Below are 23,849 nucleotides of genomic sequence, written 5' to 3' on the forward strand. Positions count from 1 at the left end.
TTTCCCTAAAAGTACTAAATTTAGACCATCAAACTGTTTCATGTTATGCACATCGACCCAATGTACTTAGGAGTAAGAAAAGAGAATTGTTGGTCAAAGCACTATACAGCTGTCACTATCTTTTTTTTTTTCCCGAACAGAGCTCTACTGCCTCGCTCTGTTTTAAAAGTGCAATGATACAATTTTATCTGTTAATTCACAAGAATATTGATAAAACTTAACTCATACTAAGAATGACAACCCAAGATGAATGACTCTTGAAAACAGCAATGCTTAGAATAAGGTTCCATTATTTGTTTATCTGTATTGCTGTTGGAATATTTTTGCAATACATCAGCTTTGAAAACTCTTTTTTCTCACCTTTCTCAGTTTAATGACTACGTTTTGGATGAACTGAGAAAATTGAAGCACTTACATTCTAATCTAAGTGATCATCATTTGCAGTATTTCTTGATTTAGTTGATGTCATTTTGCATTTGATTTCAGTAAGTTCTGAAGATATTTTTGGAAGATATCGCAAATATATTTATATTAGAAAGTACTTAGAAAATTATAATAGACAAACTATTTACAATTTTATCTAATTTTAACCGAAGGACAGACAAAAATACTTTTATAGTGTAGATTCTAGATAAAGAGAAGCAATGAGAAAAAAATGCTTTCATAATTTTCAGAAAAGCACTTGGGATGTTTGCACATTAGATTCTGTTTAGTCAGATAAAATCATGGGAGTTAGTCGTGGTAAAATGAATAAGGACCTGGATGAAGGGGAGATGATACAGGTTCAATGAAACAGGAAAATACCAGTTTGAGAAGGAGTTATTGAAGCTCTCCAAAGACCACCTGGGAAGCAAACTTTTTTAAAGATTGGAATTGGATAACCTTAAAGCCTGGCACCGTAAGAGTGATATGAAAATTAATGTTACAAAATACAAGTTCTTATACTTGGTTAAGAGTAAGAAATTATACTTGGAGCTGAGAAACAATCTACTGGAAAGAGCAGAGTAGAAGAAAGTTGTGTGCACCTGTCATTTACAGGGCAACTGTGAGGAACCAGATGAGATCTGTGTGAAAATGGCAGTTGCATTGTACAGATGTATTGACCAAAGTCTTTCAGGAAAAGATATGGATTTGTTGATAAATTCCACTTCATTTATCCTAAATATTGTGTAAAGTTTTCTTTTATGTGTTTTAAAGGACAAATTCAAACTGGATCAAATATGGTGATGACCTGAGTGACAAAAACAAAGTGGGAGGAGCCAGAAGGGCTTGGCTCAGGACCATAAAGCAGGATGAGGGGTAGGGGAGTTTGCAGAATGGGTCAGCAGCCAGGGAACTTATCAAATCCTTTCAACCATCTCTTAGCCAGTGTAGGAATGTCTCATATTTAAATTATTAGTTTTGATTTGATTTACTTGTCTGGGTTGGTTGGTTAGTTAGTTGGTTGGTTTTCCTTTGTTGTTTAAAATCTTTGATATTTTTGAGCCTTTTCAGTAAGTGTTCCTTTTCCCTGGTCAGTGTTAAAGTTCTAAAATGTCTTCCCAATAGTTAATATTTATTCTGCTTTCTCTTCTTTTTTCCTATTTTATAATAGCCTTCTTTTATTTCAACCAGATATTTTTACACAGTTATCTATTGTTTTTGTCTCCTAACTATACTTCTAGCTTTTATTTAAATGTTTGGGTTGTTTTGGTTTGGGTTTTTTGTTTGCATTTCTCCCCTTTATCAAAAAGAGTGTATCCAGTAACTTTTATAATTAAGAATCAGGGATGCGTGTCAGATTGATACTGCATCTGGAGGAGTTACAAACAAACTCATTAATATGGTACACCACAGCAGAGCATCCATGTTTCTAAAAATAGCAAGCTATAAAATGTAGTCTCTACTGGCTACTTAGAATATTACTGCTCTGTAACCAGCAATGCCCATATTTACCTTTTTGTGTGGTGATGGCGTCAGTAAGAGGAATTAATTTCACCTCCAATTTTTCTAAGCCTTTGCTCTGCTTTTTCATTTAATGTTAAATAAGCAAAACGTCTGTGACTAAACTTCAAACAGTTATTATTGATCTACAAAGGCAACATGGAGGGAAAGCTAGAAGTCATCATAGTCAGGAATATCTCTTAATGACACAACTTCAGTATCTGTCCAAAAAGCATTTGCTCTCAGAACCATATTTATTTCTTTCAAGGAGAAAAGAGGAGATGGTAAATGCATAATTCCCACACCAATGTTTTATATTTCCAAAGGAATGCCACAGTGCCTGAACTCTGAGACAAGTGCTGTCCTGTGCACCTGACAGTTTTTTGCACACAGCACACCCCTTCCACGCCAGCACTGTTTGCCTCTTTCACTGTGGTTGCAGACAGTTAACAGACAGCAATTTTCAGGGACTTACCTGCCAAAGATTCTGCAGCAGGTGCTGCCTCCTAAGCTTGGGGCTTTTTGGGTTGGGTGGTAACTTTTTTTTCCCTCCAATAAGGAGAAAATATGTGCAATAGTTTTCTCACAAGAGAATAAGAAAAGCTAAAATCTAACTTATATGACTTTTTTCCTCTTAAATAATAATATGAATATACATAATTGTATAGTTGTATAAATGTTTTTACATAAATGTTCACTATTTTACAGGAAAGCAGTGATTCTAGTGCATTTATTAAAATAGGAGTTTTTTTCTTAACTTCTAAAAAATAGATAACATCAGTGCATTGAATAGTTCCAGGCAGAACAACTGTTTCTTAATTTTTTTTAATTCTGCATTTGGCCCTTTTATTACAATAGTCATGAGGTAAAAATTTCAAATGGCATATCAATATATTATATTGATGACTGAGAATTTTTTTAGAAATTCTTTGGGAGTTTTCTCTGGCAAAATTAGTGTTGTCATTGTATGTTATTATTTTTTGTTGTTGTTATTATCATTATCTTAATTATTATTTATGATAAGGTTATCATCATTGTTAAAACCAAGACAGTTTAAAAAAGACATTTGAACCCTTGGTGTCAGTAAAATGATAGCCTCTCAGTTTTGATTTCAGAAAATCATCTTTGCTTATGTAGGAAATGTTAAGCTTTATGTTTGACAGATGCTCTCTTTTCTAGTGTCATCCTCTAATTAAAAATTATAAACATCTGTAATGGTACTGGCCTCGTCTATGTAGGAATCCATAGTAATTCTGAAGTTGATTGAAAAAAAAGACTCTAAAATCTTGTAGAATGTAAATTGCCTGTGTCAGTTCATCGTGTGAAGGTTGGCAGTTTTCACAGATGGCCCTATAACACCAGCTGATTTCATGATCCCTCCTTTATGCCTTTCCTAGATTGAGTAGTGAATTTGAAATATATAGATAATATAAATTTGTAAATGAAACATCAGAATACTTACTTCACTTTTTGAGAAGTTCTGAATCATTCAGTAGCCATGCAGCTGTCTTGCTATCTGAAAGATAGTGTCACTGAAGAACCATCTCTTGTAACATAGAACACGAAGTGCTTCTGAGGACGCAGAATAATCAATTTAATTTAATTTGTACATTTCATTTTCCTTAGTGTAAGGCATTGTGTCAGGTAATGCATCTGGTTAAAAAAGGTCAGTCTCATTTGTGCATGTCTGGTGGGCACTATCACTCATGTTTTGAGTCATAGAGCACATTCCTTGTGAAAGAGGAAAGAATCAGAGGGCCTCTCTTTAGAACTAAGTATAAAATTATTTTTAATCACATTTTTAAGGAATTTACTGTAGTTATTGAACAGCTATGCTTCTGCATAAGCTTTCATGCTTTTCTAATGCTTTTACTTGTGGAGGAGGGTTGGAAGGAGGCTGGGGGAAAGCGTTAATTACAAAGTATTGGTTGTATGAGGCTGAAATGAACCTATACAAGATCTTAGCTTCCTTACAATTTCCTTTTTTCCTATAATGACTTAATGTCTCTTATATGAAAGTGTTTTCATCATTAAAAGGGAATAGACCCATGATGCCTTTTGTAGTTTACTTGAAGAATGAAAGATAAAAAACAGAGATTTTTCATGCTTTAGCCACTGAATGGAAAAAAATTTATTTGGATGATCTTTAGTTCCTATGTAGTTCTTTTGTCTAATAGGACAAAATCCTTACAAATACAGAATTTTAGTAGGTTATGTTTAGTCAGGTTCACCACAGGTGAAAAACTAACTCTCAGCTGATCAACCTGTAACTTAATTACACAAGAGGGAAGATTATGCAGTGTTGCATCAGTTTTATGTGTATCCCTCCTTTTTTATGCAAGTCTCCAAATGAGTTCTGGGACATAGAAGTGAAATGGCCTTCTGTTAAAATTGGAGCTACTTAGTAGTAGATGAACGGAGAAAGTTTCAAGGTCTGGACTCCTATCACATATGTCTAAATTTTTTTGAGATTTTTTTAAACATTGACTAATGAGGAATAGCTAGTTAGTCTGAAAATACAGAATAAATGTTCTGACTAGTCCACTGTGCCTGCCTTAGCTGTCAGATAACTTCCAGTGTCTGACTTTGGATATGCAGTCATGTGTATTACAATCCTAACTCCGGAATTCACTTTCATGTTAAATGCTGCTCCTTACAGGCTGATACTTGTCAGTCAATTTAATTGAAATGTCACGCTGACCTTTATATGAAATATGCTGAACTTACTGGGGTTTTTGGAAGCTCTTTTTACTTTTGTTCCAGTTAAAGTTCTTAAATTACCAGTATACAAAAAGTTCATGCTAATTAAGCTCATGAAGGTGCCTGCTCATTGATCTTACAAACAATACATTTTTTGCAGATGTAGTTCAGCTGAATCTGCCTGAAGATCAAAAAGTAAGCATCACTGCAGCGACAGTGGGACAGAGTGCTGTCCTAAGTTGTGCCATCCAGGGAACCCTGAGACCTCCCATCATCTGGAAGAGGAACAATGTCATTCTGAACAGCTTAGATTTGGAAGATATCAGTGTAAGTAACCGAAAGTTCTATTTAACAGCTTTTTATCAAAACCTTTCATAAATAATAGAGAAGTGATGCATAACAAGCTACATGCTCCTGATACTTCAAAGACAATAAATGGAAATTATATGCAACAAACTCTGCCTGTTTTTATTTGCTATGTATTTGAACTCCTGTTAAATATAGAGAAAATATGCTTCACAGAGCAATCATTTAAAAAATAAATATAGCAATAAAAGAACATGAGGGCTAAATTGCAACCCAAAATACAGTCAGCATTTTACATTCAGGATTGTACGGTCTTCACATATTTAGAAGAAAAGAGAAATCTGTGACATGAACATTTTGGTGTACAAACAGATAATAATAGTTTTCTTTTATAATAGTTCAATAGAAATCTATTTTTCCCCAAATAAGTATTTCATAATAAAATTAGTTGTTTTGCCCATTCCTCCAAATACTCAGCAGTGTATATGGTACCTCTCAAAGAAGGAAAAGCAGAATATTAGTATAATTTGTAAATCTTTTTGTTTCAGGAAGGCAAGTGTTTCCACCTAACATTGCCATGACCTAAAAATACAGATGAAAATAGAAAACTAGTATTAGAATTACATCTTCTTGCAAGACTAAAAATAAGCTTTCATCTGTATTTTGTATGCTTCTGGGTATGCTTTCTTTGTTTTGTCCATTTTGTATTGGGAAAGTTCAAAATGTGGACAAATTGTTACGTTGGGATTTGTGCTGTCTGTCTAGCCCAAGTGAGTCTGAATTCACCTGAACTGTTATGTGTGTGGAATATTGCTGCAATGAAATATCTAGTTTGTCTATTTTTATTTCTTTTTTTTATGAATGTTTTATTTTTAAGGTGAAAATTGTTCCCGCACATCATCTCTCTTTTATGTCTGGTTTTGTTAGTTCTGATGGTAAACTGAGCTTCCTCAGAGTGGTGCTTTGTAAAATAATGGACAATTTCAAAGCTCAAAAGCTCATCTTGCTTGAGTGATGGTTTTAAGTCCCTTGAGAGGCTTAGGATAAACCCAAGATAATCTGAAAAGTTCTCTGTTAAATATAATTGCTTTTGTTAGTTTGATATTAATCACATAACTTACATTGAAAAGTGTCTTGCCCATGTCCACAAGATCCTGCCTGCAATATTTGTTACCTTTCTGTAAATATTCCTGATGTTCAAAACCATTATTTGGAGTTCTTACTAATCGATTCTAAGTGTAATAGCTGGCATGAGCTATTGACAGAGAAAGGAAGATGCATCTTTACACACAGAAATAAAAGGGAAATGATGAATGGAAATGATGAAGCTAACAGCTCACCTTAAGACTGAAAGGTTCAGTTGGCTTTTTTGCAGACATGAAAAGATCAAGTGATTTCTAAGCCAAATACATACATTTCTGAGTATGAAAAAAGCCCCACAAAAACCAAACCAAACAAACAAAAAAAAAAACAGAGAAAGTTCTTATGCTGGGTGCAGGTGCCCAGGAATTGACAGCAGGGGCCGCAGGATGCAGCCATTCCCAAGGGACCATCAGCAAAGCAGCGGCTCAGACACACCCATGGCACCACTGAACGAACATTCAAAAAAGGGCATAAAAAACAAGGAGAGAGAGATTAGAGAACAAAAAAGAGCAAGAAACAGCAGAGGTAAGTCTAAAGCTGGAAGAGCAGAAGGTACGGTTTTGTGAAACAGATGCCCAAAACATCTGCACTGGAGCAGGTTTATCTTGAAGGACTTGACCAATTGCTTGACCAGTCTGGTGACTTTCTATGATCCAGTGGTGGCAGTGGTTGACAAGGCAGGACCAACAGATGTCACCTATCTAGACTTCTGCAAGGCCTTCAATACGATTCCATGCAACATGTGGATGGATGGAGGGATGGATGGATGGATGGATGGATGGAGACAGAGGTTGTGGTCAACATCTCTGTCATTGTATCTAAGTGGAGGCCAGTGACAAGAGGTGTCCCTCAGGGTCTGTCTTTGGCCTAGTGCTCTTCAGCATCTCTATCAATGACACAGACAGTGGGATCGAGGGCACCCTTGACAAGTTTGCAGATGACACGAGACTGAGTGGTTCAGTTGACACATCTGAAAGCTGGGATGTCCCCCAGGGGGACCTGGACAAATCTGAGAGGTGAATCTGCAGGAACCTCATTGTTCATAAGCAAAAATTATGTTATAGTTTAGTCCCTTTAATAGTAACAGTTTAGTTACAATTCAAATACAGAAAGAGAAGGTCAGATTCAATATCCTCTGAGTGAGGCACTAAAATTAATAGTGCTCAAATATATGTATATGTGGGATATTAATCTCTCTTTCCAGATAAAGTAAAATAGGGAGGAAGAAAGAGTTAATGGTGCCTGGATTAAAAGAAGAAATAACAAAAGAACAGAGAGAAAGACATTGAGTTAGATTTGTCCCCAGATCTTGTTTGCTTCAAAATTTATTTTACTTTTCACTCTTTTCACAGATTTGATCTGTCTCTCTTTATTTCTAGATTCTTTACTCCTTGTATAATATAAGATGTCCCCAGAAGCAGTGTACTCTAAGTTTTACTGTAGCTATATTATAAACTGTATGATGTTTGCCTAACTCTGGGAATTCTTAATTTAGTCAGTTATGCAAGAACCGCATCTGAGCAACTCAAGACTAATAATGTTGTGTAAAGAGCAGTACATTTTCTGAAAATGACAGGGCAAACACTGACCTGGGAAGATAGGTAGTTAGGGTTTTGGGGGTTTTTCAGTAAAATGGATCAAAGATCAATATAACTGGAAGTCACCACATATATAGGGAACCAGGCTAAGCAGTAGTGGCAATGTGGTTTTGTAAATCATACAAAGTGCTCATAGTTAGAAATTAAGGTTTTGCACTTTCCAGTTCTCAATATGAATTAAGCTATTTGCTTTGAGGAGGGACAAACTCAGAACAATATAACGTCCTAGTATTTTGTCAAATGGAAAAATGCAACAAGGAGGAAAGGAATCCAGGTTAAACTGAAACTGATACTTCAATTTATATATGTATTTAAAATTTTCCACTCCTCTACTGAAAGTGTACAAGATACATCTCTAAAGCTGTTAGCTATGGAGTGGCTAAAAATGAGTCTTGATAATGTCTAATGTCTTGTGTATTCTAAGACATTTTAAAGAAATATTAAGAAATACTGTTTGTCTTTCAAAGGATGACAATAGAAATTTGTATTTAAATAGTATATTTAAAAATGTTCTATGAAGTGTATGTTAATGACATTACTGGTAATATCCAGTTGATAATTTTAAAAGTCCTTAGTTCTCATCTCTTCTTATGGTACTTATAACTTCTTTTTGTAGAAGTACTGCATCTTGCTACAAATCCTTCTCTTACTGAAACTGATGGGAGGCAGGGATAATTAGCACCTATCTGAGTGAAATTATGAAAAAATTATATGCCTCTGCAAATTTTACTTAAATTGTAATATAATTGTGCTGTGACTCACTACAGAACTGTTATCACAGGGCATTTTGATGATATTTCAGTACACATAGAGAAAGGATTTTTTTTCCTTGCGGTTATCTTACATCTTAAATTTGATATTTGCCTTTCCACTTTCCTCTTGTTTTTATCTAACCTACTATTCATTACAGATAATAGTTCCCATGTATGAAAAATAGCAGATGTATTTCCCAAATGCAATTCATATTACTTTTTTAGTCTTAATTCGTTCACTTGTTTAAAGTTTTTGTAACTTAATTTACTTTATTGTTTTTCTAATACTTTATTCTAGCTTTACCTTCAGGTTCTTTCCTATGCATGTGAGCAATCTTACTTTTCTTATAGGATCTTGGTCCTTTTTCTTACATTTATTGAAGATCTACTGGGGTGGTTTGTCCATGTGCAAAGTTAAACAGTAACTTTTCAAAACAGTGTAGTTCAACTTTTTTTCCTTTTGGCAAAGCTCATAATATCTCTCTTTAGGCTGCCTTCATGGAAAGCATCTAATATTTCAATTTTGAGGTTTTTGAAGTTATGTATAGGTTACCTTTTCCTCAGAACTTCTGATTTGTTTATCTTGTTAAAATTAATTTGCACATTAAAGTTGACCCTTCTTTGGTGGCAATCGGCATTTTCTGCTTGACATCTTTGCCCTTCACCCACCAAGAAAACCCAAAAGACTCTAATGGAGAATACCAATAAAAACTAACATTCTCTAAAGAACACAATGGCTTCCATTCTGTAGAGTTCTAATCAGAAACTGATGACAGAAAGGTTTCCAGATTCTATAAAACATTAAGCACCATTCCTAGAAAGGACTCCAGACATCTGACCTCTTCTTTTTCTTCCAGCTTTTCATTCTGTTCCCCCTTTTATTATTCTTAAGAAAAATCTCAGGAGAACCTCATGAATTATTCCTTTCCACATTGTTTTCCCCCATGGGATAGTATGGACCTACATACAAGCTTTTCTTTATACACTGTTGAATTGTTCTTAATACAGCACAGTTATGACTCTAACACAGTGATAGAAATATGAATGTCTGAGAAAAATATGTGTACACATACACATGTGTACACATGTGTACACATGTGTACACATGTGTATGCATGTGTGTTTGTACTTCTGACAGAATCCCAGGTAAACCATAAATGTCAGGAAAATATTCTTCAATCTTTTCCTCAAATCACATAAAACAACGCTTAAAAGTATTTTTTTTTAAGTTAGGACATAAAATAGAGGACTTAAATTTAAAGAGAGGAAAAATTAATAGTCTAACCTGAATAGTGTCCTGGTTCTGGCTAGACAGGTTAAATTTTTGCAGTAGCCAGGAGGGAGTATGTCTAGGACCCAGACAGTATTCTACGACCTTGCATCATTTTTTGGGAATGGGGGGGAAGGGCTCCCTTCCACATGGAGGAGCATGGCAGAAGGAGCAGTCAGGTGTTTTGGGAGTTCTGCGGAGGCAGGTGAGCAATCACGTATGAGTCGTTCACTTCTTTTCCTCTTGTATAATCTGTCATTAGTATAGTTGCTGTTACTGTTTGTTGTCTTACTTCATTGCTATTTCCAGTAAATTGTTCCCAGCCCATGATCTTTCCCTCTTGTTCCTCCAATTGTCCTCTCCAGCCTACCACATGGGGATGGGGTGTGATTGAACTCCACGTGGTTTGGCAAGTTTCAGTAGGAATATTACATTAGGGAATACCATTCCTAAACCTTGACAAAAAGATGTTCAAAGTTCACGTACATTTCTTTATTCTCAAATATCCTAAAAGAGGGAATGCCTGCTTGCAGTCAGTGCATTGACATTCTGATTTACTGCAGCAAGCTCTGCATGCTCTTGTTTTATTCCTGAGGAGGTTTTCCTCCTCCCTGCAGTGTTGCCATGGGCCATCTTACTGCTTGTGTGAGGAAAGTGTAGTGGTCCTATGACATGAAGGGAGCCCCAGAACCTACTTCCCTTCAGAGGTGATGCTCCTAACCTCATCCTTTTTGGAAGATAATAACTCATATTCCAACAATGAACAAACACAGTGCCGTTGGCAAAAAGCTGGCAGTCTTGTTCAGTACAAAATCTGGATCCTGATCAGTTTATTTTGAGCTTTAATCACTAAATGGCAATCCAACAATTTCAGTGTGTGTGATTTTCTGTGCAGTATTATGTGTTGCAACCACAATATATACCTGAAGTTATATATGTATAACTGCATTGTATTTGAGGTTCATTTTAAAAGCCTAATTGCAGGTTTTCCTTGTACATTATGTTTTTGACACCTCTTAAACACATTACAACTCTCAGATATTTTCTACTGATTTTTATGATGAGGTGGTTGGATTTGATTAACAGTGACTCATCAAAGTCAGCATGTTTCTATTTTTATCTATATTGAATTGCCCTTTATCTGCTACACAGTTTTTCTTTTAAGTAGGATGCATTATTACATTTTCTTTTGTATTTCATGAGTTGAATACCAGTTTTGTTTTGTTCTTTTCTACTCCACTTGTAATGATCCTATTGTTGAGAGATGCCTCTGCCTGACTTAAGGTACAAATGAAACCACATGCCAAAAGCAGTAATATGGATTTTATTTAACAGTAAATGTGAGGTAAAGAGATAGAAAGAAATAGGAAAGAGCGGGGTGGGGGGATGCATGGGGGGAAGTGAAGGAGAAAGAGATCAAAAAGATAATCACCACACTGTGGATCTAGAGGCATCCCACTGGTCCTCCTTCACCCTGGTCTCTTTGGTAGTGGGGTCCCAGAGTCTTCTGGAGGTGCCACTTCACTTTTATACAGGCCAATTTATGGGTATCCATGGGTGTTCACAGATGTTCCCATAACTGAGGGTGGCACGTGTATAAGCAGCTGTTTCCTCTCCCACAGTTTGCCATAGTGGGAATTTTTGTCCAGATGCATTAACCAGGGTGTGTTAACCAAACTTGAGCTCCTCTAGGCCTGGAATAAGCACCTTCCTGTTGCAAATTCCTGTCTTCTGTGCTTTTCTCAAGCTCACGCTGCTGTAGCCTTGACAATGTTTGAGGCAGTTGTGGTCTTTAAGTCTCTTCTTAAGTCTCTTACATCTCCCTGTGGCTCAAACAGTGTCTTTCTGGGAACTTTTATTCATTTCACAGTTTGCCCATGGGGATGATGTGTTCGTAGAGAAGTCAAAGAAAATATAGAAACAGCAGGAGAATGACACAAGCAATTATACAGTGTGCAATAGCTATCCCAGCAATTACAAATGTAACTCCAGTTGCAATCATTGACCCAGTTTTCATGATAGCCATTGCTCCTACCCCGTGAGTAAAAAGGATTAGAATATGGGCATCAGCCAGTAAACAGCCTTTGGGTTTAGAGGGATTGGAAAAGCTCTAATATTTGACCAGTGATTTCTTTAATTTTGGCTTGGGCTTCCTCAATTGATGATGTTGCATTGAGAATGGTAATGCAACACTCAGTTTCAGTAAGTTTTAACATTCCACATATTCCTTGTTCCTTTAATAATAACATATCTAATGCCAACTGATTTTGTAAAGCCATTTTTGACACCAGTTGGTCTTGCAAATTCAGCCCTAGGAGCAGATATTTGGCTCAGTTCCTTGGGGGCATGTACTTGCCATATAATATTTCCCAATGCCCATTGGTGCTGTGTGATAACAATAGAAGGTGTAAAAAATATTAGAAGTCTCAAAACTATATTTTTTCCCCACTGTATAATAATCACATCTATTACCGATCAATTCCCATATTTTTTCAGGAGAACTTGTTTTCTGCTGTGTCTTTCCCGATAATGAATAATGAAAGATGGAATTTGGGTAAATGGATGGGAGTTCTATCCTGCACCTTGGCCCAGCGTGCTCAGTTAGGAACATCCCAAAGCTAATCCAGGTGGTGCAGGATAGCTGCACATCCAGGTGTCTATCAAGTACATTTGGGGTTTGAATTTAGGAGTAATTCCTACTCCTTTTTTTTTTCAGGCACCAGAACTTTTGTCATACTTTTTTTGCACTCTTGCCCATCTTCCCTGTATTTCAAAATTAGTGGAAAGCTGTTTTATATTTTGTATTACAAGATGACTTCTAAAACTTCTTAAGCATCTCTTCTTCACTCCCATAATATCTTTCTTCCTTAAACTTTACTTTCAATTCAAATTCATTGTTTTTTCTGTTCTTTTCTGTATATCTATATAAAGATGCAGGTTATGTCTTCATTCAATATTGGTGTTACTAGCAAATTAATTTTGTGCTATTAATTTCTGATTAGTTTATCAAAAATTTGCAGTTCATTTTTTTTGTATGGTTATAGACATACTCTTCTCACTTCTTCTGCTGTATACATCCATCAACTGGGTGACAAACAGCATCATTTCAGAGTAATTTTATTACTAGTTACATATTTATTTCTCCAGCATTTCCAGGTCATTTCGCTGTAGTTTTGCTATCCTAGTAGACTTAATGCTTTTCACAGCTTTCAGAAGAATTATGCGAAAGGGTTTTATAGTACACAGAAAGAATACTGAGCTTTTCAGGTTATTATTTTAGAAAAGAAATCTTGAAAGAGCAACTCGACTATGCTACAGCAGCAGTAAAGGTCACTCCTTCTTAAGAGCATGAGAAAGATGCTTTGTTAATAATGGACTCTTGTGGCTCATAGTCCTGAGTTTCCAATCACTGCTATAGTACATTAAATAGGAGGGCCATATCACCAGCAATAAAAAGTCTTTGATATCCAGAAGTCTGTTTCATTGAACAGAGAGGCACAATCGCTTAAATAAGAAAAAAAAAAAAACCAGGAGGAAAAATTTCAATAGGTGGGACATAATTACCTATTGGGAACTTGGCTTAACTGTCATTTATATATTTCAAAAAATAATAATTTTTTTAAAAATACTGCAGAGGTGTACAAGGGCATTTACTTAGTACAACTTAGTACTAACTCAGGAAGAAAATTTCTACCCACCTGAAATATAATTGGTACTGCTACTTGCAAAAGTGAACATGAAGCAAATTGTTTATCTAGACCAAGTATTATCAGTTTGTGAACTCTGAAAGGATAACAACAGAAGAGAATATATCTGCCATGATTTTCAAATGATGGTATTTATGATTTCTCTGAATCAAACTGCTCAGTGATCTGTCTACTCATATACCTGACACCATGTATCCATTCATATCTAAATTTAATTAGATCTACTTTAGCTCAGACTGATTTCTCTTTTGCCTGTTAATTTTATCACCTTCATGTGTATTCTTCCTTCCTTTCTTTTTCATTTTTGTACTGTGCTTACATTGCTATCTTTATAATCCAGAGCTTCCTTTTCAAAAGTATTCATTCAGAACTTTTTCTGTTTGGGTATATACAAGAGCCTTTGTATCCATGGCAGAGTGTTTTCATTGATCTGTTCAAAAGGAATGATAAAGGAAACTAAAGGTTTTCCTAATTTAGTATGATTTTGGAAACAGATTTATTAATGATGTCCATCTGATTCTCCTTTCATGTACACTGGGCTTAAAGCTACAACCAGAAGTAGGGAAGTTGAAACAGTGCTTCTAAATAATATCTAGTTTGGTTAGGTATAAAAAATTGTCTTTGAGTAAGAAGAATTTAGATGAATTTACAGAGGATCACTGAATCTGCATTCTTTATTGTAGTTTTATGGGTAAAGAGAGATAGAAGTGACTGGTTTTTTGACAGTTACTCAAAAGCACCTGCTAAATATGTTTTGGTTTTGGCTGATGAACATTTTTCTTCTAGAACTTTCTAAGAGAAATATAGTAATGTTTTCAAATGATAAGCATTTGCATATATATACCTAATTGAAGTATTGAAGAGAAAAAAGAATTTTTACATAGAAAATAAATTTCGGACTACATAGTCTTATGACTGTCATCTGAAGTATGTTATCTTGTCTGGTTTAAAAGCAGATTTGTGTGTCCATTTTTTATGCATTTTATTTCGAATAGTTCTGTTACTTAAGTGGGAGGAGGTTATGTCTTCCTTTCTAGAATATGTGCTCCTTCTAGGCAAAAATCCGTCTTTACAGATCTGTTTGTATTAATGAGAAATAAAATGGAATTGCCATACTCTGGCACAGTAAAATATCAATGCCATACAAATTTTGTCTACAAGATACTTAAAAGTTTGTGCAGCAACTTGGCAAATGCAATGAATTCTGTGAAGTTCCTGCTATTGTAACCTATAGTTAATGAAAGATGACTGAAATCCTGTTTTGCCTTCACATTTTTAACATGATATACATAGTTAAAACATCAGATGAGAAATTCATTCATGAAAAAGACTGAAGTTTAACCTGTGATTATTGAACAATTAACATGTCAAAAGGAAGGCAGTGAAGAAAAAGCTGCCTCTTCTCCCACCCCTCTGTATTAATAAAGACTTTATTTCTGACATGGATTCTATGATTAGTTGGCAACAGCTAATGATAGAGTTATAATTGGAGTAAAATATAATTGAAACCAAGGGTTAGCTAGAGAAAAAGAACTTCTGTACATTTCAGTCTTCCAAAGTAAGACTGTACTGTATATAAGGAAAATATATTGTGGTATTTCAGTGATAGAGTTTTATACAGTGACAGTAGCATAGAATCTTTCTAATGAGTAGTGCTGTCTCATTTTTTTTTAAATAAAAGCAAAGAACAAGGGTGAGAAAAGAAAATACAGTGTATATAGCTTCATGTTTTGTAAAGGACTTACACTTCTAAAAAAATTTTGGGTCCATTACAGAAAACAGTATTAGAAAAGCAAAAATTAATTACAGGAGACAAATAATGATCCACTAAGAAGTAAAATTATTTTGGTACATCTTGTAGAAACTTGAAATGTGTTAACAAAGAGTTAGCTATTGTTGCAGCAGAAGAAAAGTGCTTATTGTGATTGGCAGAGCAGTGGTAAAATTGGAGTAATGGATGTCTCACAGTGTGATACTGGCATTTGCATATAAATTTTTATATAAGCATTTCATTTAACTGGAATTTGTGGTCTTATTTTTAAGCTGTGCAATTGAAAGTACTTGTGTTCAATTTTTTTTAGAACTATTGTAATGCATGGGAAACACGTGTACCTCTATTAGGTACTTTGCTTTAAAATAACACACAGTTTACCTGCAACAGGATATAGTAAATGTTTTATGTATATCAAATATGAGCATTTAATAATAGCAAAGTGTCTAAATATCAACAATATTTATTTGTTAATACCATCCAGAAAATATTTATTATGACTATTCACAATCCCTTTTGAAATGGGGAATTTCCAACCTCAGTTTATGACTTGAACACAGACCAGATGTAACAGAAAGAAGAAACAGAAATATCTTATTGATAATAATGTATAGAAAGTACTGAGATTTTGCTAGTTCAGCATTATGCTATTGCCTTTATGTATGAATAACCATTGTGATACCTGTGGGCTTATCATAACATCATGGCTTCATGTCAGTAAAAGAACAGAAGTCTACTTGGTACAGCTCTGGAAAATATGTTTGTCAGTGCCACTATATGAGGAAAAATATTAGTTTTTTTACTGAAAACTTTTTGAACACTCTAATTTTTCTTGTTTTATACCAGGATGTTCTTACACTGTCTTCCAGTTACCCTGACCAGGAACCAGAACCAGTTGATGCAATGAGACTAAAAATACCACAATTAATTTCAGTATAGACAGAAAACAAACAAAAAACCTAACTGCAAAGCAAAACCCAAAGAATTTTCCCTGCATAAATAGTTTCTGTGCTTACAGTAAAAGGTTGCTGCCAATGACCTTGAAGTGTCTTTTCTTTCATTGATATCAAGGAATCAATCTTGCCAGTTAAGATTCCTTGTGATAAAGAAATAGACTGATGGACATGGATTGTTGTATTAGTGGTCTGAGCAAAAGCAGTATGTGTAAAGCTTAGGTAACAAAGATTAGTATTAAATGTAAATTGTCTCAGCTTTCAGTATTTTATTAGTGTAAATTCATGATCTTTTTGCGGGACTCTGGTTTCATACTGAGTGCTTAGTTCAAGTGACTGGAACTTTCTGTTTATTATAAAGGCTCTAAGAATAATATTTCAGAATTATTTGGTGTGTCAGTCCTGGCTAAACCCTTAAGTGAAGCTGCTGTGCTTGCCTTCAAACTGCCAATATTTTGATTTTATAAGAATAGAGAAAAATATGGTGAGGAGTGGAAGTCATTCACTTTGTTGTATGTAATCAGGTGTATTGCTGAAAAAAGAAAAGTTTATTGTAGGAATTACATCCAGACTCTTTGTAAGCATCTTTGTGCCTACTTCTTGTATGACATACTGGATAACAAACTGACGCAAGTGGGATTGTGCTAATAATCCAAGTAATGAGTGGCTGGCCCTGTTTGCTTTCTACTGTGGTCTTTAGATCATATATTAATGCTGCATTTAAAATGAGAGATCAACTTGAGAAAAACTATGTGATTTATAATGTGTTTTTTTCCCCCTAGTATGCTAAGAATGGGCCAAAGTGAATCATTCTGATTTTTAAATCATTTTGAGATACTAGGTTGCCTGTTTTTCCCCTGCCACTTACCCCAATATACAATTTTCAGCTGCCACATATTAGGGGATTCTCAAAAAAATGTCTATCTTTTTTGGTTTAGTTTTTTTTGTCTGCAAGATATTTAAAAATTGTTTGAAAAGATATTTTTGTTGTCTATTTATTGGTTTATCACATGTACATAAAGGAGATTGTGACAACCCAAAATTTATCCCACTGGGGTTCTGTGGATTGCATAAACCTCATAGACACTCTACCTACTTCTCTATCTCACTCCTGGATAATTCATAAATACATGGGAGGGACTAGATAATAATTGGATAAAAATATGAGTAAAAAATTGAAGGGTTGTTTGTTTCCTTTTTTTGTGATTCTCTTGAGTTTTGTAAAGAAACATCTGGAGAACTTTGTTTCTGTGAAATGAAATGGGGTTTTTGTTTCAAGATTAGTCTAATTCAGGAACCAAAGATATGAATTATTTTCAATGTAAGAAAAGGGTTTTGGACGGATGCAACTAAAACTGAAATCCAGTGTTTTATGTAGTAGGAAGATCAAAAATTCCAATAAACTTTATAAATTTAAAACTAAATAGTTTGTGGTATTTGAAAACATTAAATCTTAGCACAGTATAATTATATAGTGTGATATTTTTAGAATCAGAAAAATTTAGGGGATATTCAGTGAATTCTAAACTGAATCACCTTACAGAGTAAATTACATCAGTACTTCTGCTTCTCTGGGTCTTCCTAACACTTAGATACACTTTGGAATATGATCCAAGTAAACTGCATAGTGCAAAGCTAGTTTCTCTTTGCAGAACTAGTTTGGAGTGTGATAATAAATATATCTACAATTAAAGCTGATTTAAAAAAAAAAAGGAACAGTTTTGGGGAATGATAATAAACTGATAATTGAGTAAGTATTATAAATTAATTTCATTGGTTATGAGTTTAACTTGAAAAATATGTGAGGAATGAATGTCAAATAGATATATCTGATTAAATCTGATTATATAACAATTTGGTTTGTTAAAAAGGAGTAAAAGTCAAATGGTATATGAGTCATTCTGAAGATCTCTATGTAACATGAAGCAATAAAAAAGTCAGCTCTATCAGAGCATGCTGAATTTTCCATTTGAAATATACTGCATCTACTCAGTTGGAGATTTTGAATATCTAAATAAATTAGCGGTCCTTATTGCCGATTCATCACAAGATAACGTCAAATTACGGAGTTTTTGGGGAAGTAAAAGGTTAGTGATGTTTTATGGCTAGCCTGAAGAGCTCTAGTACTTTGGCAAAGCTGTCACTTATGTCTAGTGTGTGCTATAAACAAGAAAAAAATTCCAAATTCTCTTTACACATCTACATTCAAATGAAGTCATTATTCTCACTGGTAATCTAGCACTGAGGCATTTTATGTCACTTTCCTTTGTCATCCCTCTTCAGGTTCTTAAGAGGTTGGAACATTATTAGATTTCCAAATAGCAAAACCAATTTATAATCAACTGACATTTTTTGAAAAACACAAAGCAGTTGCACGTTTTGTGTAGAATAATGGATATTACCTTTTATTAGCTGTTACTATTTCCTCATGAAGTGAAATTGCAGTCCTTACTGTATCTCAGAGAATAAAGGGGAAATCATACATATCTAATTAATTATTTAAACAGGTACAGTGTTACTGTATTCATTTCTAGTCAGAGAAATAATCTTTTTCTCAGATTTGCTGAATACAGCCAAATCCTTCTCAATTCAACTACTGGCCTGGGCTTATGCGTTACAAAGTCTTATTTTAGGAAGCAAGAATAGAGGGTGACCTCTGCATCGAGCATTTGTAATGTAATACAAGCTTAGGACGGTATGCATGAAGACTTTCTCAGCATGGGAGATTTAGTTAGATGTTCTGAATTACTTACCAAATGTCCACCATTTTACTCAGTCATAGTAGAGTAAGGCTAGTAAAGCCATTTTGCGGTAATGAGATCCAGCCTTTGTAAAATTCAGTCATTATTTGCTTTTTTCTTTCTGTTCTCCCCTGTGTCAAGAAAAGAGGAACCAATGAAATTACTGGAATATCTAATTGTAGCTAGGAAGTTTGTTTTCATGGTCGGCAGAGAGAGGTGGGTGGCAGCTAAAACAGTGAGCACTGACAGATCCACTGAATGATCCCATAAAAGGATTTTGCTGCCCTGAGCTTTCTCAGATGACTGTAAAAGAAGCTTAGGAAGATTAATTTCCTTTGACCAAAACTAGTCTGCATTAATAATCACGAATTGGTGGTATTCTTGAGAACATTGTTTCTTTTAAGATTTTGTCACTTTTTACTGCATATATCTACGAGTGCTTATGTTAGACTGTGCACTTCCCTTTTTTAAGCTTTGGCATGATTTGCAATTTTCTGTCAGGCTGATTCTTCAACCAGTGGACTTACACTAGATTCATGGTTTGTTCTTATTGCAGCTGTAAAATTTAAGACTGAGAGAAGGTATGCAGAATTTGTGCTTATGAAATGTAGGATTTGTTTTCCCTCTTAATCTAGAAGGAAAACTTTTTTAAAAAAATCTTGGATTTCTGCCAAATGCAATTTTTCTCAGTGTTCTTTGTGGAATACGATTTCTTTGTGACAGTCAGTAGTAAAGTGCAGAGTTGCATTGCTTTGCCAGTGTGAACAGAGAAACTGATTACTTGGAAAACAGGAGTTGTAGCATTGATATTTTCACAAAAAGCCTGAGCTGATTTGTCTGGCAAATGAACCGTACATAAATAATTATTTTCCAAAATGTTTTCAGTTAACCTTCAAAAGGATATCTACTCTCTGTGTCCTTGTAACAAAGGAAGTTAGAGATACTGAAAAATCTGTAAAATATGAGCAAGAATGTGACATTAGTATTACTGGTACTTCCATGAGTTGACTGAAATAAAATGCAGAAAGCTTGGGAGGATGTACAGGAAATAAAAGGGAATATGTATACTGGTTGTGTTTTACAAGCAAACAACTGTTCTGAAAATATCTGGTTTCAGTTATTGATACAGACTTTCCCTAGCAAACCAATACAAAATTTTAATTCTTAGCTTCAGATTTTCTACCTGATCAGCTCAGAGACAGATGATGTGGGGTTTTTTGCCTTTCCCCATTAAAAAATCAAGATTTTCATTTAAAAATAAGGGAAATGCCCCCACCCAGAATGTGTTACCATTATAATTTAACTAGTATTGATAACCATCAATAAAAAAGGGCCCAAGCAATATATTTGTTTTCCTTTTGTTGTGGATTTGTTAAAGACTGCAAATAGAAATGAAGGTAATATAAAAAAGCATGAATTCATAATATTTGGTGTTCACTAATTCCATTTATTAAGAACACAATAAACTATTTTTTTTCTGTTTGAGGATAATGTAAGTAAGGATTCACATCTTCAGTTCACGTAACCCGTGTACTTTATTTTTTAAAAAAGTATTTATACAAGGCCAAAACCCCCCAAAAGCTATTTAGGAAAGCAAAGTATGCGCAAAAAAATGTTGGAAAAATAAAGAAACACCCAAATGGCACAGACCAAAACAAAAATACTCCTAGCTTCTATGACGATGAACAAATTCAAGCAGTCTGTCTCATTATATGTTCTCCTGTGGGGAGAAAGCAAAGAACAGTCTTCCTAGAGCTGTTAATAAAGAAATGCTGGAAAATGGTCGTAAATTCTCTCATATGTAAAGCGTTAGCATATGAAAGCGAGCTATAAACCCCAAGGATATAATTGCTGATTCAAAACAAAAAATCACCTTTAGTTTCTGTTTTATAAACATTAAGAGAGCAAAGCAAAGATTCACTATCAAATTGAAGTCTTCATTATTTTGCTCATTATTTGTAACATATATGGTGATTTGTGAAATGTCAGGTTCTTCAGGAGAACAGAATTGCAGCTGGATAATTGTTAAGGTAATTGTTCAATTCTGTCTTTTCATGTATGACAAAAATAATTAGAGTTTCTCAATGTAATTTTAGAAGTACCTTGCCATTTCTGTGTGAACAGTAGGAGAACAAAAATTGAGCTTGTAGCAATTTCTTTTTTTTACTGTCATCAAATATATTTTCCAAAATGTAAAAAAAACCTTTTTTCTGTATTTGTTGCTGTTGATTTTTGAAGGCTCTGTTTCAAAGATGTTTGTGTGTCGATATAGATACAGGGTTATTTTAAATTACTCAGCTTCTGAGTTAGTCAATAAAACACTAAATACTTGTCAACATGCAGTGTCAAGTAGCTCAGTACTTCACCATCCCTTTTCAAATGCTGCTTACAACATTAAGTTAACTTTGTATTGAGTGGTTTGCTTTAATTAACAAAACAAACATTGAACTCAGTACAACAATAAGCTGGGGACATTTATTTTGTAGTTGTAAAAAAAACCAAACGAAACAACCAGACAAAGCTCACCACTACCAACAAAACATGCTGTCCATAAACTTCTAACTCTCTGAGTCATAATGTGTGAATTCTATTGAAATACTAATATAAAATAACCACAGGAGTGTTTCATCCATGGTTTCTATGAAAAAGAAGGGAGAAACCATGCACGGGCATACATTTACTTAGAAAATAGCGATGGTACCTAAGGATATCATATGCCACAATGAATCAGGTAAAGAGCTGAAACAAATAGGTATGCTTCAAAGCAATATCTTGTAATTTAGCATAAGGAATGTAAAATTAAACTCGTCTCCAGACTGCATTGTAGCAGCTGAACTTTTCTACACTCCATCCTCTGCCCTATTGTATTCACAAATATCTTTGGCTGAGATTAGGCAAAAAATTCCAAATGGTAATAACAAAACCCATTTTCCAGATAAAATGTAAGTACCTGTAGTGTGGCTCTTTTGAATAGCTGTTCTTTCATCTTACACTAATAATGCTGTTGAAGAAGAACGCTTTGAAAACGTGTGTTCAGCAAGTAAAGGGGGAAAAGTAAATAGATCTTCTGCTTCATATATTTTAGAAAGAGATAAAGATCAAAATATCCAATAAGGAAGTTTTTTGAAGTTAGTTGGGTGGGTTATTCTGAAGGGGAATTGTGCTGGTTCGCGTCATCAGTTAAAAATGAGGTCTTAAATATGGTGCCTTTTTTGATCTTTGCAGTGATAACATGTAATGGTTATTGAAGATTTGGTAGAAATATTTTCTGTTTAACCAAAGTGCTAATATAGAAACCTGTAGTTATCTTGAGGAAGTCAAGTTATTGATAGTATTACCAGGTGGGTTTATTTTTTATGCGCGTTGTTTTGTTCTCCCAAGGAACAACTAGCAGAACCATTGGAAGCACAGAGTTGTGAAAAGTGAAATTTAGCTGCCCACACATCTTTGGATGAAGAAATACAGAGAGACACATGTTTTTTGAATAATATCTTGAGTGTATTTAAAGAAAGAAAACTGAGAAATTAAAAGGAATTTCGTAGAGATTTCAGTTCTCTTGTGTTCTCTGAGTAAGAATAAAAACTGGAAAGTGAGAACTGAAAAAAAATCCCAATAAGTTTGAAAAGTTGTAGGTGAGATCATGGAAGAATGCAAGAACAGTCATAATGAACCAGAGGTTAATGTAGCCCAGTATTTCTCATTTTTAAGATACAAAGGACAGAATGTAAGAATAAGGCAGCACATGGTAATATTTTCTGTCAAAGTTCTTTTACTGTGCAATTTGCAGTGACTGAGGTATTGTAGCTGAAGTTTTTGGTTTTGCAAGCTTTTGATAAAGTCTTCATGGATTTGAGGACTTTATAGAGAAGGTTACAAAGCTTGTGAAGAAAAAATAAGGAAGAACTTATTGGAGATATGAAGGTGAGGACAACTTTGGCTACAGTGACCATGAGATGGCTGAGTCAAGGAGCCTAAGAGACAGCGAGGCAAAAAGCAATACAACAAAGGACTTCAGGAAAGGAGCCTTCAGCCTGTTCAAGGCTGTGCTTGGAAGAATTCCATGGGAGATCATGCTGAAAGTAAAAGTGGTCTAAGAGAGATGGTTGATTTTCAAGGATGACCTCCTCTATGCTCAAGAACAAGCTTTCACAATGAACAGTAAATCAAAAGCAGCAAGAAGTCTGTATTAATGAACAAGGAGCTCTTGACATATCTCAAATAAAAAGAAAAAGGTGTAAGGAATGACAGGTGGCCCAGGAAGAACCTGGAGACTCTATTTGAATGTGCAGATAAGAAAAGATGAAGCCGTCCCACAAGTGGATCTGGTCCAGATATTTGAAGGTCTACAGAGTTTCAGGACTATATCAGCAGCAAAAGAAAGGGGAAAATATGGACCTTTTGTTGAGCTGTCATGGGACCCAAAAGAAGTGCTAGACAATAATGTACTAAAAGCCTCTTTTGCCTCGGTCTTGATCACAAACATTTCCTTTCAGGAATCCCAGATCCCTGAAATCAGTTTACAGCAGTAGTGCTTCTGTAATGTATCAGTGAATCAGTGAATCTAATGAGAAGAATTGAAGAAAAACAAGAATTTTTTTTGTGTCATATGTGCTCATTACAAAGGATGACAACGCTTCCAGAGGATGTCATTTAACTTGTTAATTTTTGCATGGATTTAGTTTTTCTCTCTGGTCAGATGCAATTCTCAGCAGCTTTTCTTCTGCAAATAACTGTCATAGCTAAGTAAACATATTGCTTCTGCCAGTTTTATCTAGTTGTTAAAATAAAAGTTGTATTTTCTCTTACAGTCACAATATATGTAGCAAAATTAAACAACTCCACCATTCACAAGTATAATATTTGAATTTCAGATTACTGTCAGATATGCTGGTTTAATATTTGTGATGTGTGATGTCTGATATTTGCATCACAGCTTTGTTGCTGAGATGATGAGTGTAATTACTGTAGAGATGTGGGTTTAATTA

The 23,849-nt window shown here is 34.7% G+C and overlaps 1 protein-coding gene across 2 annotated transcripts in view; it reads left to right on the forward strand.

Annotated features, from left to right (window-relative positions):
* Positions 1 to 23,849, forward strand: part of FSTL5 (follistatin like 5) — a 268,544-nt gene that overhangs the window by 177,430 nt on the left and 67,265 nt on the right. For both annotated transcript variants that reach the window (XM_005415567.2, XM_031066443.1), the window contains exon 7: positions 4,784 to 4,950. In XM_005415567.2, the coding sequence (XP_005415624.1) occupies positions 4,784 to 4,950 (167 nt within the window). The remainder of the gene's footprint in view (positions 1 to 4,783; positions 4,951 to 23,849) is intronic.

Source organism: Geospiza fortis, unplaced genomic scaffold, assembly GCF_000277835.1.
Source record: "Geospiza fortis unplaced genomic scaffold, GeoFor_1.0 scaffold40, whole genome shotgun sequence".
Lineage (NCBI taxonomy): Eukaryota > Metazoa > Chordata > Aves > Passeriformes > Thraupidae > Geospiza > Geospiza fortis.